At 24.6% G+C, this 14,506-nt stretch overlaps 1 protein-coding gene across 3 annotated transcripts in view; it reads left to right on the top strand.

Moving 5' to 3' along the window:
- Positions 1–14,061, top strand: part of LOC126904029 (poly(rC)-binding protein 3) — a 33,473-nt gene extending 19,412 nt beyond the window's left edge. The window contains exons 6-12 of one of the 3 annotated variants that reach the window (XM_050682664.1): positions 1,416–1,682; positions 2,037–2,297; positions 2,408–2,498; positions 2,574–2,733; positions 3,260–3,391; positions 9,679–9,779; positions 13,958–14,061. In XM_050682664.1, coding sequence (XP_050538621.1) covers positions 1,416–1,682; positions 2,037–2,297; positions 2,408–2,498; positions 2,574–2,733; positions 3,260–3,391; positions 9,679–9,763 — 996 coding nt within the window. In that variant the 3' untranslated portion in view covers positions 9,764–9,779; positions 13,958–14,061. Of the gene's footprint in view, positions 1–1,415; positions 1,683–2,036; positions 2,298–2,407; positions 2,499–2,573; positions 2,734–3,259; positions 3,392–6,045; positions 7,182–9,523; positions 9,591–9,678; positions 9,780–13,957 lie in introns of those variants that run through there. The other 2 variants (XM_050682665.1, XM_050682663.1) reach the window with 2 other exon arrangements.
- The last annotated feature ends 445 nt before the right edge of the window (positions 14,062–14,506 follow it).

Here is a 14,506-nt window from a genome sequence, read left to right as displayed (position 1 = left end):
TACTAAATACATACAAAGTAATAATACAAATTGATAGATTTTGTAATAAGAAATTTCGGCAACGTTTTTTTGAATCCCACCAGTAAGTATCTGTTAGATAGCATTAGAATCACACTGTTATATTGGTTAAAATTCGCTACAAAAGCACTAGTAGTTAGCCGTGAATGAAGTTCATAAAAACGTTGCCAAAATTTTCTATTAAGTGGTGTCACAAAAATTTCGTAATCATTGAACAATGAATCAAGTAAAATGTAAAATAAATACATTAATCAGTATATTTAAATATTCAGTAACGACTTTGATTCAATTATAAAATAAATATATATCCACCTAATGAACTATTCCTTTAATAAATCAACACGCGTTAACATGTTAACAAAATTGAAATTCATCTTCTTGCCAATTTTGGTGCTTTTTATTTTTTTTTTAGTTCAAAGAAATATTACTTAATAATTTAAAATTATTTTGATCTCTATCTTATGTAAATTTTTTTGTTTTAAGTGTGCTATATCTCAACTAAAGGTCATGCCCAATTTTTCATCTGCTTTTACGACATTTTTATCATTTTAATAGAACACATTTTTTTTTCCTTAAGAACCCGTGAGTCACTCAGTGGCTTCACATTTTTCAAAAACATCTACTAATTGTTCAATAGAATAAATTATTTAATCAATTATAACGAAATTTTCTACTAATGAACAAATTTGTTTTTGAAATATATTATTGGTTTGTTTAAAACAAACCAAAAAAATATTCCTTAAATTACTTTAGTTTTGTAATTAATTGAGTAGATTCTGATTAACGAATTAGTTTGTATATATTTTTGTCTTCCTAATAAAAAAAACTAAGTCATTAAATGAAAATCTAGAAAAAATTACGTAATTTTTATCAAGTCTTAACTGAGCAAAATTTTGTTCGAACTTATACAAACAAAAAGTATGCTTTTATGACCAATTTAATTAATTTATAATTTTAAGGTTTGTGCAGGGATTAAAAAGTTTCAAACTATTCATTCAACACAGCTCATTGTAAATTTTTATCAAAATATTAATCGCAAAATCCGATCATAGTCATTAAGATACTATGTAAATTATATAGATATAAACAAATTAGTTTTCGGCGATTTTGTTCAGAACTTAATATGCTGATCTTGGAGATTTTTTTCAATGGTACAATCCTTAGTTTATCATTAGTATTATTAGTCACTAGTGGTAATCAATAACACACCCTCTCTAAGATTGGTTTATAAGACAGTAGTTTTGTTTTTTATAATTATTATTTTTATATTATAGTTTATTTTTTAAGCATTGATTAGCGTTTTATGATACTTTGTTATAAAGCATTAAAATTGGGGTGCCCTATGACTATTCAACTTATGTATATAACTACATTAATAGATTATTAATAATTTTTAGTTTATTGAAATGCAAAATGGAAAAACCAGTTCCAGTATTATAGGAAAGTGTGGTATGACTCTAAGGTTAATAGTTCCGGCATCTCAGTGCGGTTCTTTAATCGGAAAAGGTGGTAATAAGATAAAAGAAATCCGAGAAGCAACTGGAGCTCAGATACAAGTTGCCTCAGATGTTTTGCCACAATCTACAGAACGAGCTGTCACACTTACTGGTACAAGAGACTCAATAACTCAGTGTATTTTTCATATATGCGCAGTAATGATTGAAGTGAGACTAATATAATAATACATCAATAATATTTTATATTAAAGATCACAAAATAAATAAGTTCAGCCTTGAGAAATTTATAGAGAATTAATTTTAAACATTTTATTGGTCTAGGAATAATCCAAAATATTAAAATATTATAAAATGGTGGACTTTTAAGATTAAATATATAGCTTATAAATAGAAAACCACTTAGTTAGCTATTTTTATTGTACATTAACTCATTATCGTTAAAAATTTTACTTAATTTATACTCGTTAATTTATTGAGCTTTTAATGTTATCTAATTTCATGTCAAACTAAATCATATTAGAATACAATATTAGTAATTTAATTATAAATTCATTTTTTTAGTCTCCGCCGAAGGGCGTAACAATTCCATACCGAGCTAAACCTCAAATCGGAGCTCCAGTCATTTTAGCAGGCGGACAAGCATTTACGTTAGCCAGTGCAGGTTCAGCCGCAGGTTGTGATGTAGGTACTATGATGGTAGGTGGGGGACCATTCAACACACCAATGTTAATGGTTCCACCGACACCAGGAGCTGCGGCTAGTCTCGGTTTAATTGATCCTTTGGATTATCCATTACTTAAAAATGCTTTCGGTCCGTCACAAGTACGTAGAATCGTTTTATGTAAATAACTTTTATCTAATATTTAATATCTAATATTGGCAATTCACTATTCTTGAAAAATTACGTTAAATAGATTTCTATATATTTTTAGTTGGGTAAGTTAACAAGTAATCCATTAGCCGGTCTTGCAGCTTTAGGATTAGGCACTTTGGGTGGTCCTGCCAATTCATTCAATCCCGCAGGTACAATTTCAAGTTGTAGCTAAGTAGCACAATTATTAAAATAAGAAAACAAGTAGAAACTACTTTCTTTTCTAGCTTTAGCAGCTTTAGCTGGAAGTCAATTGCGATCTAATGGCACAGGAAATAATCTAAACAGTAGGTCTGGTGGAAATCATCAAACACATGAGATGACAGTACCAAATGATCTCATCGGTTGTATTATTGGGAAAGGCGGAACTAAAATAGCTGAAATTAGGTAAAATGTTCATAGAAAAACTCCCAAACGTATAAATAACATTAGTGTCTACATTTTATATTACCTCTATCTTTTTTTTGATCCACATAAAATAACAATTAATACCGTAAATTAAAAACGAAAAAATTCACATTTTATTACAAATTTTATAATATGCTAAAAATTTAACTATAAAAGATTAAATGGAGATTTTACTATCAAATTATACTTTTTATAATCTTCTTTATAACATGTCTATTTTTAATTTCTTTGGTAATCGTTATTTTTTTTTTACATAAAAAATATGTAAATATATTTTATAATTTTTACTAAGTTTTTAATATTAACAAATACTCCTGTAAGAAAACGCCAACCTTGTACCTGATACATATTAATATTTTCTCTTTTTTCTGATTTTAATAATTAAATTTTTAATATATTGTTGTATACTACGATCCTCACTGGTTAATTGCGTATTATTTATTGACTTAATTAATCAATACCAAGTGTTATATGAAAATGGCTTTAAAAATATATAATATTTTAGACAAATTAGTGGAGCTATGATACGTATATCAAATTGTGAAGATCGCGAAGGAAGCACCAGCAGCGACCGAACCATCACTATATCTGGAAACCCCGATTCTGTAGCATTAGCCCAATACTTGATTAACATGAGGTAAGTGTTATTCGTGTTAAGTGTATTGTTATTCTAGTTTATAGCATGGTCATACATTTTGTTGTTACGACATAACTCTTGTAAAACTGTTTTGGATAAATAATAAACGCAGCATGAATTGTAGTTTTCATAAAATAATATTTTTAAAACACATAATTTTTAAATTTTTTTTTGTATTTTATACTATTTTATTTACTTATACTTTAATTAAGATCGAAGAAACATTTATACATATTTTGACTGTAATTTAATATTTATTAATTATAAAATGTAAAATCTTTTGACGAAACACAAATAATTTAGTGGTATAATTTGAAATTTTTCGAGAGAAGAAAAACAATTTCCCTCTTGGAGACATAATAAGGTATTTCAAATATTGAAAAAAGTTAACTAAAAAAAGATTTTGAACTAAATAATGACTAAATTGCCGCCTTATATCAATGAATGAATGATATTTACGCAAATAGCATACACACATAAACTGTTAATAATAATTTATAATTATAATAATAGTTTTATCAAATTGCGATGAATAAAGGAGACAAATAATTAGTGCCTCATAAAATCTTGAGACAAATTTGAATTGTACACCAATGGTACTTGGAAGTAAAAAGCGATGTAATGAAATATCATGTGAAATAACATTTCCACTTTACTATCGAAAACATTTTAGTCTGGTTTTGCTTAATCATTATCATAAATATTCAAGATACGTAAGAATATGTTTTTCTTATTCAAAAATTATCCTCAAAAGAATTTTTAACATTTTCAAAGATCAATCAATCTCTTGTCACAAAAATATATCATTCATAAAGGAATAAAGCAAAAGTAAGGAACCTAAAATTAAACAAAAAAGTAATCACTTCCTAATAAAATAAAAAACTGACAAAAAAACATTTTTAATTATTATAAACAAGAAACTAAATATAAATTCAAAATTATACATCTGATAAACTTCAAAGAGACTAACATTTGTTAGGCTTAACAATATTTCATAAAATTTTCAAAGGTTCGATATCAATGTAAGAGGCATCTCACATTATTCGGCAAACGCCTAATGTTTTCTGAAAACTATCTTTGGGGTCAGTCAAAATTCCAATAGAAACATTAATAAAAAATATATATGCGTATATGGAAACATAAATAACATCATAGCATAAAATCTGTCATAAGACTTTCGTGTTACTCGTTATAATAATTTTAATATTCCAAATATTAAAACTGGATGGATCAAAAAATATTTATTTTAAACATTTATAAATATGCAGAGGCATATTTAAATATCATTAATGAGGATATTAAAAAATTTCAATACCTTTCTTTGTAAAATTTTTACTGACGTTTTTGTTAATCATTTACTTGATTTTAAAATAAAAGAAAGAGACCAACCAAAATATTCTTGATAGTATAAATTTGTCAATGGAAGACCCAGAAATGTTCTATGAGTACAAGACATTTATAGAGCTCAAAATTAATTTTTATTGCCAATCTTGTCATTCAAAAGGCTTTTTTTTTTGTGTTATAAGCTGTAATAATTTAAGAAAAGGGCGCGCACCTCTTGCACCCTACCCCTAAATCCACCACTGAAGGAAACATTTGACCTGTGTTCCTCTGTCTAAATAAGTCACTGAAAATATATTTTTCATCAACAAAAATAATCGAGATTGAAACATAAGAATTTACTAAATATGAAGAAAAAAAAACAATATTAAAAAATAAATCAAACTTTCAAATTTAAAATATTGTATAAAATTATAAAATATCTATCTTTTTTACATTTTTAACGGACTTAATGATTCTGATCTTGATATACCTAATTTATGTAACGTTACATGCGTTCCCGCTCAAAATTTCAAAATGAAAAATTAGAAATAAACAATATTTCTATAAACACCATAACTAAATGTTCAGTCAGTTAATGTTTAAAATAACTAAATTAAGAATCTTTTAACACATACAAAAGTAGACTAAAATATGGCCATTTTATTATTCATATTTTAAGTAATATATAAACCCAACCAGTAATATATCTTGAGGTTCTAGTATAGGTATTAACCTCTACTATTTCAAAAATCCTGGGTATACTATTAGTTAAATCTTAATTTTATTAAAACGTTATGTAACTTCATTTGTTGTGAAATAAAATATATATTAACATATCAAATTAGATAAATAAATTCAAAGCAGCGCGAGTAGCTGTGAAGTGTCACGTCGTTGGGGCGTCTTTCTGGTAATATTTGCTAAATATTTTTAAAGCTATAATGGACAATTATGAACTGTTACATTATTTGTTTATATCTATCCCAATTCATCCTACACTAAAATTTTTTTTTACAATGTATTTTTGTTGAGTTCCTCTATAATTTAAAAAAAATAATGAGTATTGATATGTAAATTATTTTCTTAATACTGACAACATAAATGTGTCATGATTCTATCATTTATACTCAGATTTGGATTTTATTTTGTTATGTAACCTGTTAATAATTTTACCTTGCACATTTCAATTAATTAATTTCAACTTGTATGTTAAAATACCTTCCTTAATATTAATATTTCTAATGCAAAATAATTCATACTTAATGATTTCAATTACTGTTTTTCCTTTATAAAATTATTTATGTTTTATTTATCAACCCATTCCGGCTTGACAGCTTGGATATACAGCGAAATTCAATATTACAATCAGAAATCCAACAGCAACAACTAGTGTTGTCTTCGCAACAGTATTCGTATCCCATTCATATGCTTGCAACTTCTACCGCAACCACTTCTACAACAACCCAGACTACCAATAATCCAATATCATCAGTTGTTACTAGCCACACGATGCCGACCTATCATCATCAGTTTATGACTGTGGCCGAAATACCCGTCCAGCACCATTTCCATCATAATCCTAATGTAGCTGCTACATTGCTATCGCCACAACCGACGGTCGCCAAACATAAACCAGACCGAATCAAATTTGCACCTTACTGACAATGGGATCAACAAAAATAAAATTAATTTTAAATATTTTATTTGTACGTTACCAGGGGGATCCACGAGATCTAGCCCCCGAAATATTCTTAATTACATTATAATTAAGAGTTTAAACTTAATAGCATATAGACGATATTTTTTTTTGAACCTTTTTTCAAAATAAAAACCGGACTACTTACTTATATCAATAAATCTTATAATGAGACAGTTGCACATAAAAATAACATTGTCAATGGCTCAAATTCAATCTAAATTTAAGGATGCTAAAATCAGTGTGAATTCCAACCAAAATTCTAATATTTTGTTTTGTTTATAGCCTTCAAAGAAATGCATAATAAAGAAAATTGGGGTTGCTAAACTTTTTCTTGGATCCCTTTTGTATTTATACCTTCAATCATTATTAGTTATGTTTTGTTAGTTATTACTTCCTATAAAATCGGAATAATGAGTAGTCATGTTTATCTAGGCGCAACTACCCTATCAAAAAATTGTGTCCATAAAAAAATTAGATGATTATTTTTATTATTTAAAAAAATAATTTTTAGGGTGTAGACAAATTAATTTATCCCTTTCTTAAAAATTTTTGTTTTAGTTGCATCTATGCATGTATACCATATTTTTATATTTATGCATAAGCGGATTTAGATAGCTGGCTATAAAAAATATCACTTACGTTTTTTGTGTGCTAGTCCGTCAATATAATGTTGAATTTAATTTTAAAAAAAAGATATAAATGTTGCGAAAAAATTGAATCAATTATAAATACTTCAGTATTTTTTTTATATTTAGAATAAATTTAGAGGTTTATTATATAACAATTACATGTGATTACTTATATTGTTAAATATTTATTTAATAGCATACATTTTTATATATTAATAATTTTGTAATTTCAGTTTTGAAAAGTTAACAAATTAAGTTTTATCGTTGTTATATCACAGCCATTTTAAATATGCTATTATATTTCATATTTAATGTTCAGAAAATAAATTATTTTCTAATTTTTGATTAATATAACTTAATAAAATCTCTTAAGAATTTAAATAAGTTACCTATTACATATTTCTCTCCTTGATATATTTTTTAGAATCTATATTTTTTTAGCGTATACATGTAAATAATAATATAATATTAAAAAATATATTTAAAAATAATTGTTTAAACTTAGAATTACAACATCTTTAAGTGCCTTATTTAACAGACTGTCGAATTGTCTAGTAATATTGTTATATTATATAAGTATAAGTATTTTAACATACTTATACTTATATAAAATTAATTTAAATTTCAATTATTTATATGTATTACAAGTTATTCTTTGTTAATTTATAAATTTTTTATTTTATAAATTAGTTAAATATTTATATATATACATTTGACGCCAATACTTTTATGTATTTTTATTTGAAAATAATTTTATTGAATTAAATTAATTAATTTGGAATTATTATGTAAATTCAAATATTATTTAACTTAAAAATATATTTTTAATGATTTATAGTTAATATTAAAATAAAAATAACAGAAAAGTATATAATTTAATCTATAGCAGACTATAGATACTCAAAATATGTGCCACAGCGTAAACCCCAAAATCAGAAGGCTAAATGGCAGTGGCTTATTAGGGATGTCACGCCCCTTTAAACAGGTATTACAAGTATTTTTTTAAACATTTATTCTGTTTTTAATTTATATTTTCTAATTATTATACGATGATTAAGAAAAATTAACTTTATAAATTTGAAAAATTTATTTGAAAAACATATTTTTACACTAAACTTTAATGAACTTAGCTTTTTCAATAATCGACGTAAGATAATTTTTGAAATGTTCATTTAAAAGACATTTCAGAATGCTCTTGGTATATAAACATCTATTAACAAACTCGTGGTTCCAGTAAAATTTAATGTAGGCTCTCTAAAAAAAATCTCTAAATAATAAATAATCACCAAAAAAAGTTAGAAACCATTAAAATGTATACTATATATAAATATATTTATTAAATTGTTTACAGAGACAAAAATCTTAATTTGGTGGGAAGTTTTGTACAAACTAATCGACTTAATGCTTTTTATATAAATGTAATAAACAAAAAAAAATCTTTAAACTGTATTTTAATTTCCAATAATATTTATTAAAACAATTTTAATATTAAAAACTTAAAACACAAAATAATAAAACGTTTTTGTTGAATAATGTTGAATAAAATATTAAACTCAAATATGCAAGTTAAATAACTTTATAGTATATTTAAATATTAAACGAACAAAATTTTAATCCCGGCTTCACTTTGACATTAATTAGAATACTATAATTATCATTATTATCTACTATATTTGATTAAACTAGGAGAGAATCATGTTATCAGATAATGTGCAAAAAGAGGCGATTAAATCATTATATGTGACAGTTCTCTTGAAAATATTTGTGTATGCCACTGGTGAACGAATAGAGAAAAATTCGATATGCCATAACATTTTCAAAATAATTTTATTGTTTGGCAGTTCAAAAAAAAAGGGGTATAAATTATTTTTAAGGAATGTTAACAAAATCCTCTTATAGGTTTCTGAATACCCTACGGTAGGCTAATAAATATAGTTACCGCCATTATCTTTTATATTTAAAAATGAAACACTAATATTAATTTCTTTTAGTTTTCAACTTCAATTGTTATCATTGTTAAAATAATAAATTATAGTTTTATTAAATATTTGTTATTAACTGATTCTTAAACTAAAATAAAACTTATTGATTTAAAACTCTTGTAATCAAACTTATAATTTAGACACGCATGTTACGAAAATAAAATATATTTATAAAATTGATATCTGTGCATATTACATTGATTTGTTCAAATTTTTTTTGAAGATTCTTGTTTTGGTTATGTTTAGTAGTATTTTGCAATATTATACTCAAATTCAATAGCTCGAAAACATATTTTTTTTTAATAAAAGGACAATAAAGTCAATTTGTGAATTGTAATTTAATGTAAGTGTTGCATGACTTTTTCTTTTAATAGTCATCACAAAATCATATTTGTTTGAATGAAAATAAGAAAATATAATTTACCCAACTTAAGATTTTTTATTGAAAAGGTAAACTGCCTTCCTATTTATTCTAGTTTTGCCTTTGATAATTTGATCTTAGGTTGCATGCAAAACCAGTGGTTCTTTAACTTGTGTGAATTTATGTTATAAATCAGCTCAAAAAAATTATATTAGGAAAATAATATGTAAAGGTTAGTTTATCTTTGTTTTTGTTATCATTTTTGTAATCAAAATTTAAGACAATTGTTTGTTTAGGATATCTATGGAAACAGCTGGACTTGCAATACCAGGTTATCATTATGTATCGCCAAACCACATCGTGAAATCTCCAATTCATTGAAATATTTTCTAACCAGGTAATTTTATAAATAAATTTATTTCAACTTTGATCATTAAGAAATAAAATATTTATGTAATTTCTTTGTCTCATAAAAAACAATTATTTAATTATTAGTGGATTAACTATGATTTTTTCCAGGGGGTTTAAATAAAAGTGGACAATTTTTAATTATGTTAGTTATCCTTTTCAAAAAAAAAAGAAAGTTACATCTTTACTATTTTATTACTTTTGTCTATGAATAAGTAGTTTCCCATACTTTTTAATTTTGCCAATGCGAAGAATGACATTTTTTGTGATATTGAATTATTATCTAAATCAGTTACATAGTTATTGAGCTCGGTTTGGTGAACAAATTTCACACCCCTCTTTAGATAGATTTGAAATTGGGTCTTTGTTTAACTCATCAACTATATGCTAAAATATACATTTTTGAACATGTATAAATGTGTATTTAACGTGAATATGAACACATTTTTTACTATTAAATCTGTGAATTGTAAAACCTTTTATATAAAACACTAAGAAATAAAAAAAATATTCAGGATGATTTTTATCCTATCAGAGTTAGAAGGAAGGCACTGTTTAATAGCTTAATCTCCATTATCACAAAAATGCAAATAAATATTTCATTGCGTGTATCATAATATATGATCAAATTTTTAAAAGTGTATATTTCTAACGTTTTTTTGATCCATGTATGTATTATAGAGTGGTTATTTTTAAATTCTATTTCTATTCTACTATAACATACTATTTCTATATTCTATTAACTACTCTATTTCTCTTAAAATAATAAGTATGGTAAACAAATTAATTTTGGTATTTTTTAATTTGATATGTTTTTTGATTTATCAACTATTAAATACATTTTTAATTCATCCCGTATTTTTATTTTTCGAAAGTTACAACTATTTTTAAATATAGAATAGGAGGAAGGTGTAAATTATGTTATATTTAATATAATATTACTCTGTGTTATTATTTAAAAATTTAATGACTTCTAAAGTACTATTTTAGTAGTTGTTATTGATTAGTAATTGTCTTAATTAGATCATGTGTTATTTTATAAACTAGTCAAATATGTGTGTTGCTATAAAACAAATTGAAGTTGACACCTTTGTAAGGTATAAGGGATAAATTAAAAAAGTAACTAATATCTATTGAATCAAAAAATATATGAAACTAAAAAAAAACCAAAAATAATTTTCTTAACATAATTATAATTTTAAAAGGAAACGGCTCTAAAATAATTATTTGGGTACAACAAAATACTATTCCCGTCTAGATTTTTACTATATACAAAAGGGTTGTAACGTAAAATTACAAAATTAACATTGGTCTTATAGGACGGACATTTTAAACAGTTTATATTTCTTTTAAACATTTTTTTTAACAATACTGAATTCATGGTTATCCACAAGGGGTGCAAAAGCGGGAGTTGCCTCTTGATATTTTGCTTGGTCATTTTTTATAATCGTTGTGTATTATAACATTTTGTAAAATTCTATTTTTTTTTAATCAAAAAAGTTGTATTTTTGCTTCAATGCGAAGCTGAAAAGATATTTATTTTAATATGTTGTGTTTTTTTATTTATTTATTTTGTAACTGTTACCACTCATTCTCAGATCTCACTGGACCGATTTTGATGAACAATACGTCATAAGTTCACAAATTATATCTAGTTGAAGACATTGAAAAAAATCTTTCGTTCCCAGTAGATGAGGAAATCCCCCAAAAAATTACAATTTTAACAATCGATAATTATCGAAAATTATTCAATTTTTTTTTTCTTAAAACTGTCATAACTTATTTAAAAATGAACAATTCAACATTATTTGTTTTTTATAGATACCTTAGATATTCACTTATCATTTGATCTATTTTTGTAAACATTTTACTTTTTACCTGACCACTGGGGGGGGTTACAAAATGGCAACATTTCCACAAAAAATTTACTTTTGAAAATGTTTCGAAAATACTGTCATTTTTATAAATATCTTAAATTAAATCTTATGTAATATACTTTAATTTTAAAAATAATTTGTCCTTTGGACTTGTCTTAAAGATGAAAATGACTGCCATATTTAATAATAGCTATTTTTTTGAAAAATTCTTGATTGTATATTTTACACTTTTTAACTTATTTTGCTAAAACTTTTTAAAACATGTAAGGATCAATACTAATTTTTTAGGATAAATAATTTTTGTATAACGCTTTCATCCGACATACTTTTTTTTTGACTGGACCATTTTCCTTTATACTGAGGATGTTAAAACTATAAACATGTGAATAGAAACTAGACCATTCACCTAATATTTGAAAATGTTCCGGAAATATTGACACTTTTATATATATTATAAATTAAAGATTATGTAGTATAATATATTATGAACAAAACAATGTCAAGCTATAAATTGTATTCATAGTGAAAAATGGGTACCGTATTCAAAATACGGTACCCATTAAAATAAAATTTTGTATTATAATTCTCAGTTCTTTTAATAATTAGTCATAATATTAAAACATAAAGTTGATAGAATAAGTCCAGTTTCAGATTTGAGAACAGTGCAAAAAGTTGATTTAGAAAAGTATATTTTTAATTCCAATGAAAGTTCCTAGTAGACCAATGTATTTATTCATAAGTAAAATAAACTTTTTTTTTTTAATTATTGTATCAAACCCTTTAATTTTTGTACGTGCCATAGAAGTAACAAAATATACTAATTAATAATTTTTTACTATTTCTCCGTAAAAATTACAGTATTAAATTATTAAATATATTTAATATATAACTTCTTAAAATTAAATACTATCTATAATTTTGCATAGAAGTGTGTTATGACAGTGATTAAAATCACTGTCAGATACCATTTATAGTTGTCCCAACTATCCCACGTCTATACTGTGCCTTTTTTATTTTTAGCTTCGATGCGAAGCTGAGAAGTTATTGGTTTTACTATGATGTGTTTTTTTTTTTGTGTCTGTTACCACTTTTTCTAAGCTCTCACCAAACGGATTTCTTTCAACGTAACGCCAAAAGATCACAAATCTTATCTAGTAGAAGACATTACCCAAAAAAAATGAAAAAATTTACCTCGTTTCCCGTAAACGGGGGAAACCTCCAAAAAAATTACAAATTTAAAAATCGCTAATTTTCGAAATTTTCGAAATTTTTTTACTAAAAACTGCCGTAACTTTTTCAAAAATGAACATATCAGTATAATTTTTTTTTTATAGATGATTGATGTCTTTACCTATCATTTGGTATATATTTTTTATAAATTTAACCCTTTACCTGCCCATAGGAGGGGATTTAAAATGACTACTTTTTCACAAAAAATTAACTTTTGAAAGTGTTCCGGAAATACTGACACTTTTATATATATCTTAAATTAAAGCTAATGTAATGTACTTTATTATGGAAAAAAAAATTTGACTTCTAAACTTGTCTTCGTGGTGAAAATAGCTATTAAATGCTATTTTCGTATGAAAATTCTTGATTTTATTTTTTACATTTTTAACTTTATAATACTATAACTTATTGAAAAGTGTATGGATCAACACAATTTTTTATGAGAAATAATATTTTTTAATAATCCCTTTTTCATTCAGGATATTAATAAGAAAATAGTAGATCATGTAGCTTTTGGAATAATCCACCAATTTTTTAAAATTAAACACTATCTAAAGATTTGCATCGAAGCGTTTTTTATGGTAGTGATTTTAATCACTGTCAGATATCACTTACTTGATCCAACTATGCCACGTCACCACTTTGCTGCGACCCCATGTACTGGTTTTTTTTAATAATAATAATAATTGTTTATTGAGTTGTTTTACACAAAAAATTACATTTTTGCTACTATGCTTTGTAATTTAAACTTGTATCAATTTTTGATTTTCAAATAATAACCCCTTATTTTCATCATCAAATTTATCTAATCGATATAATTTTTAAAATTAAAATTTGAATTTTATCTTCCATATGATGTTGAAAAGGTATTTCTTTTATCAGGATATGTGTTGCTTTTATGTCTTTAAGTTCTAAGTGATTATAAGTAATAAATGACATACGAAAAATAAATCAAACATTAAAATTATGAATTTTATTTGTAAATTTTGTTATTTATTCTCTATAATTTAGATACCAATCCCTATTGTTGTTTAATGTTTATAATCATTATTTATTTTAGATTAAATATTACGAAAGAAATCAAAACTTCGAAAAAATGTTTCAGTGAATAAATCAGCAGATGTCGACTTATCATTTTAATTTATAAACTAAGATAAATACAACTATACAGTAATGTTACATCCATTCATTGTCAATATATCAAGGATGATATAAAATTAAAGGGTTATAATGCATTAAAAATATTATCTTTTGCAAAGCCCGTACATATAATAATTTTTTTTTCATTTAATTTGTTAGATAAAGGGTCAAAAGTTTTATAATACTTACTTAACTATCATTATTATTGCATTTTAAATGGCAATAAAAATGATAATTTACAATTAAAAATGTGTTTAGTTTAAGTTACATTAAATTTCTATAAAATACCTCAAAATATTAGTTAATTGAGTTATATCAATTGAAAAATATTTATAATTAAACGCGTTGACAAAATTAAAATAATTTTTGTAATCAGATAAAATAATTGAAGTATAACCATGCATTTTGAAAGAAATTAACATGTACTTATGTATATATTTTATAATATTATTGTGGGACGAAAGCAATA

This window comes from Daktulosphaira vitifoliae, unplaced genomic scaffold (genome assembly GCF_025091365.1).
Source record: "Daktulosphaira vitifoliae isolate Bord-2020 unplaced genomic scaffold, ASM2509136v1 Scaffold_4, whole genome shotgun sequence".
NCBI classification, from domain to species: Eukaryota; Metazoa; Arthropoda; class Insecta; order Hemiptera; family Phylloxeridae; genus Daktulosphaira; species Daktulosphaira vitifoliae.
This window is presented reverse-complemented; position numbering and strand designations above follow the sequence as displayed.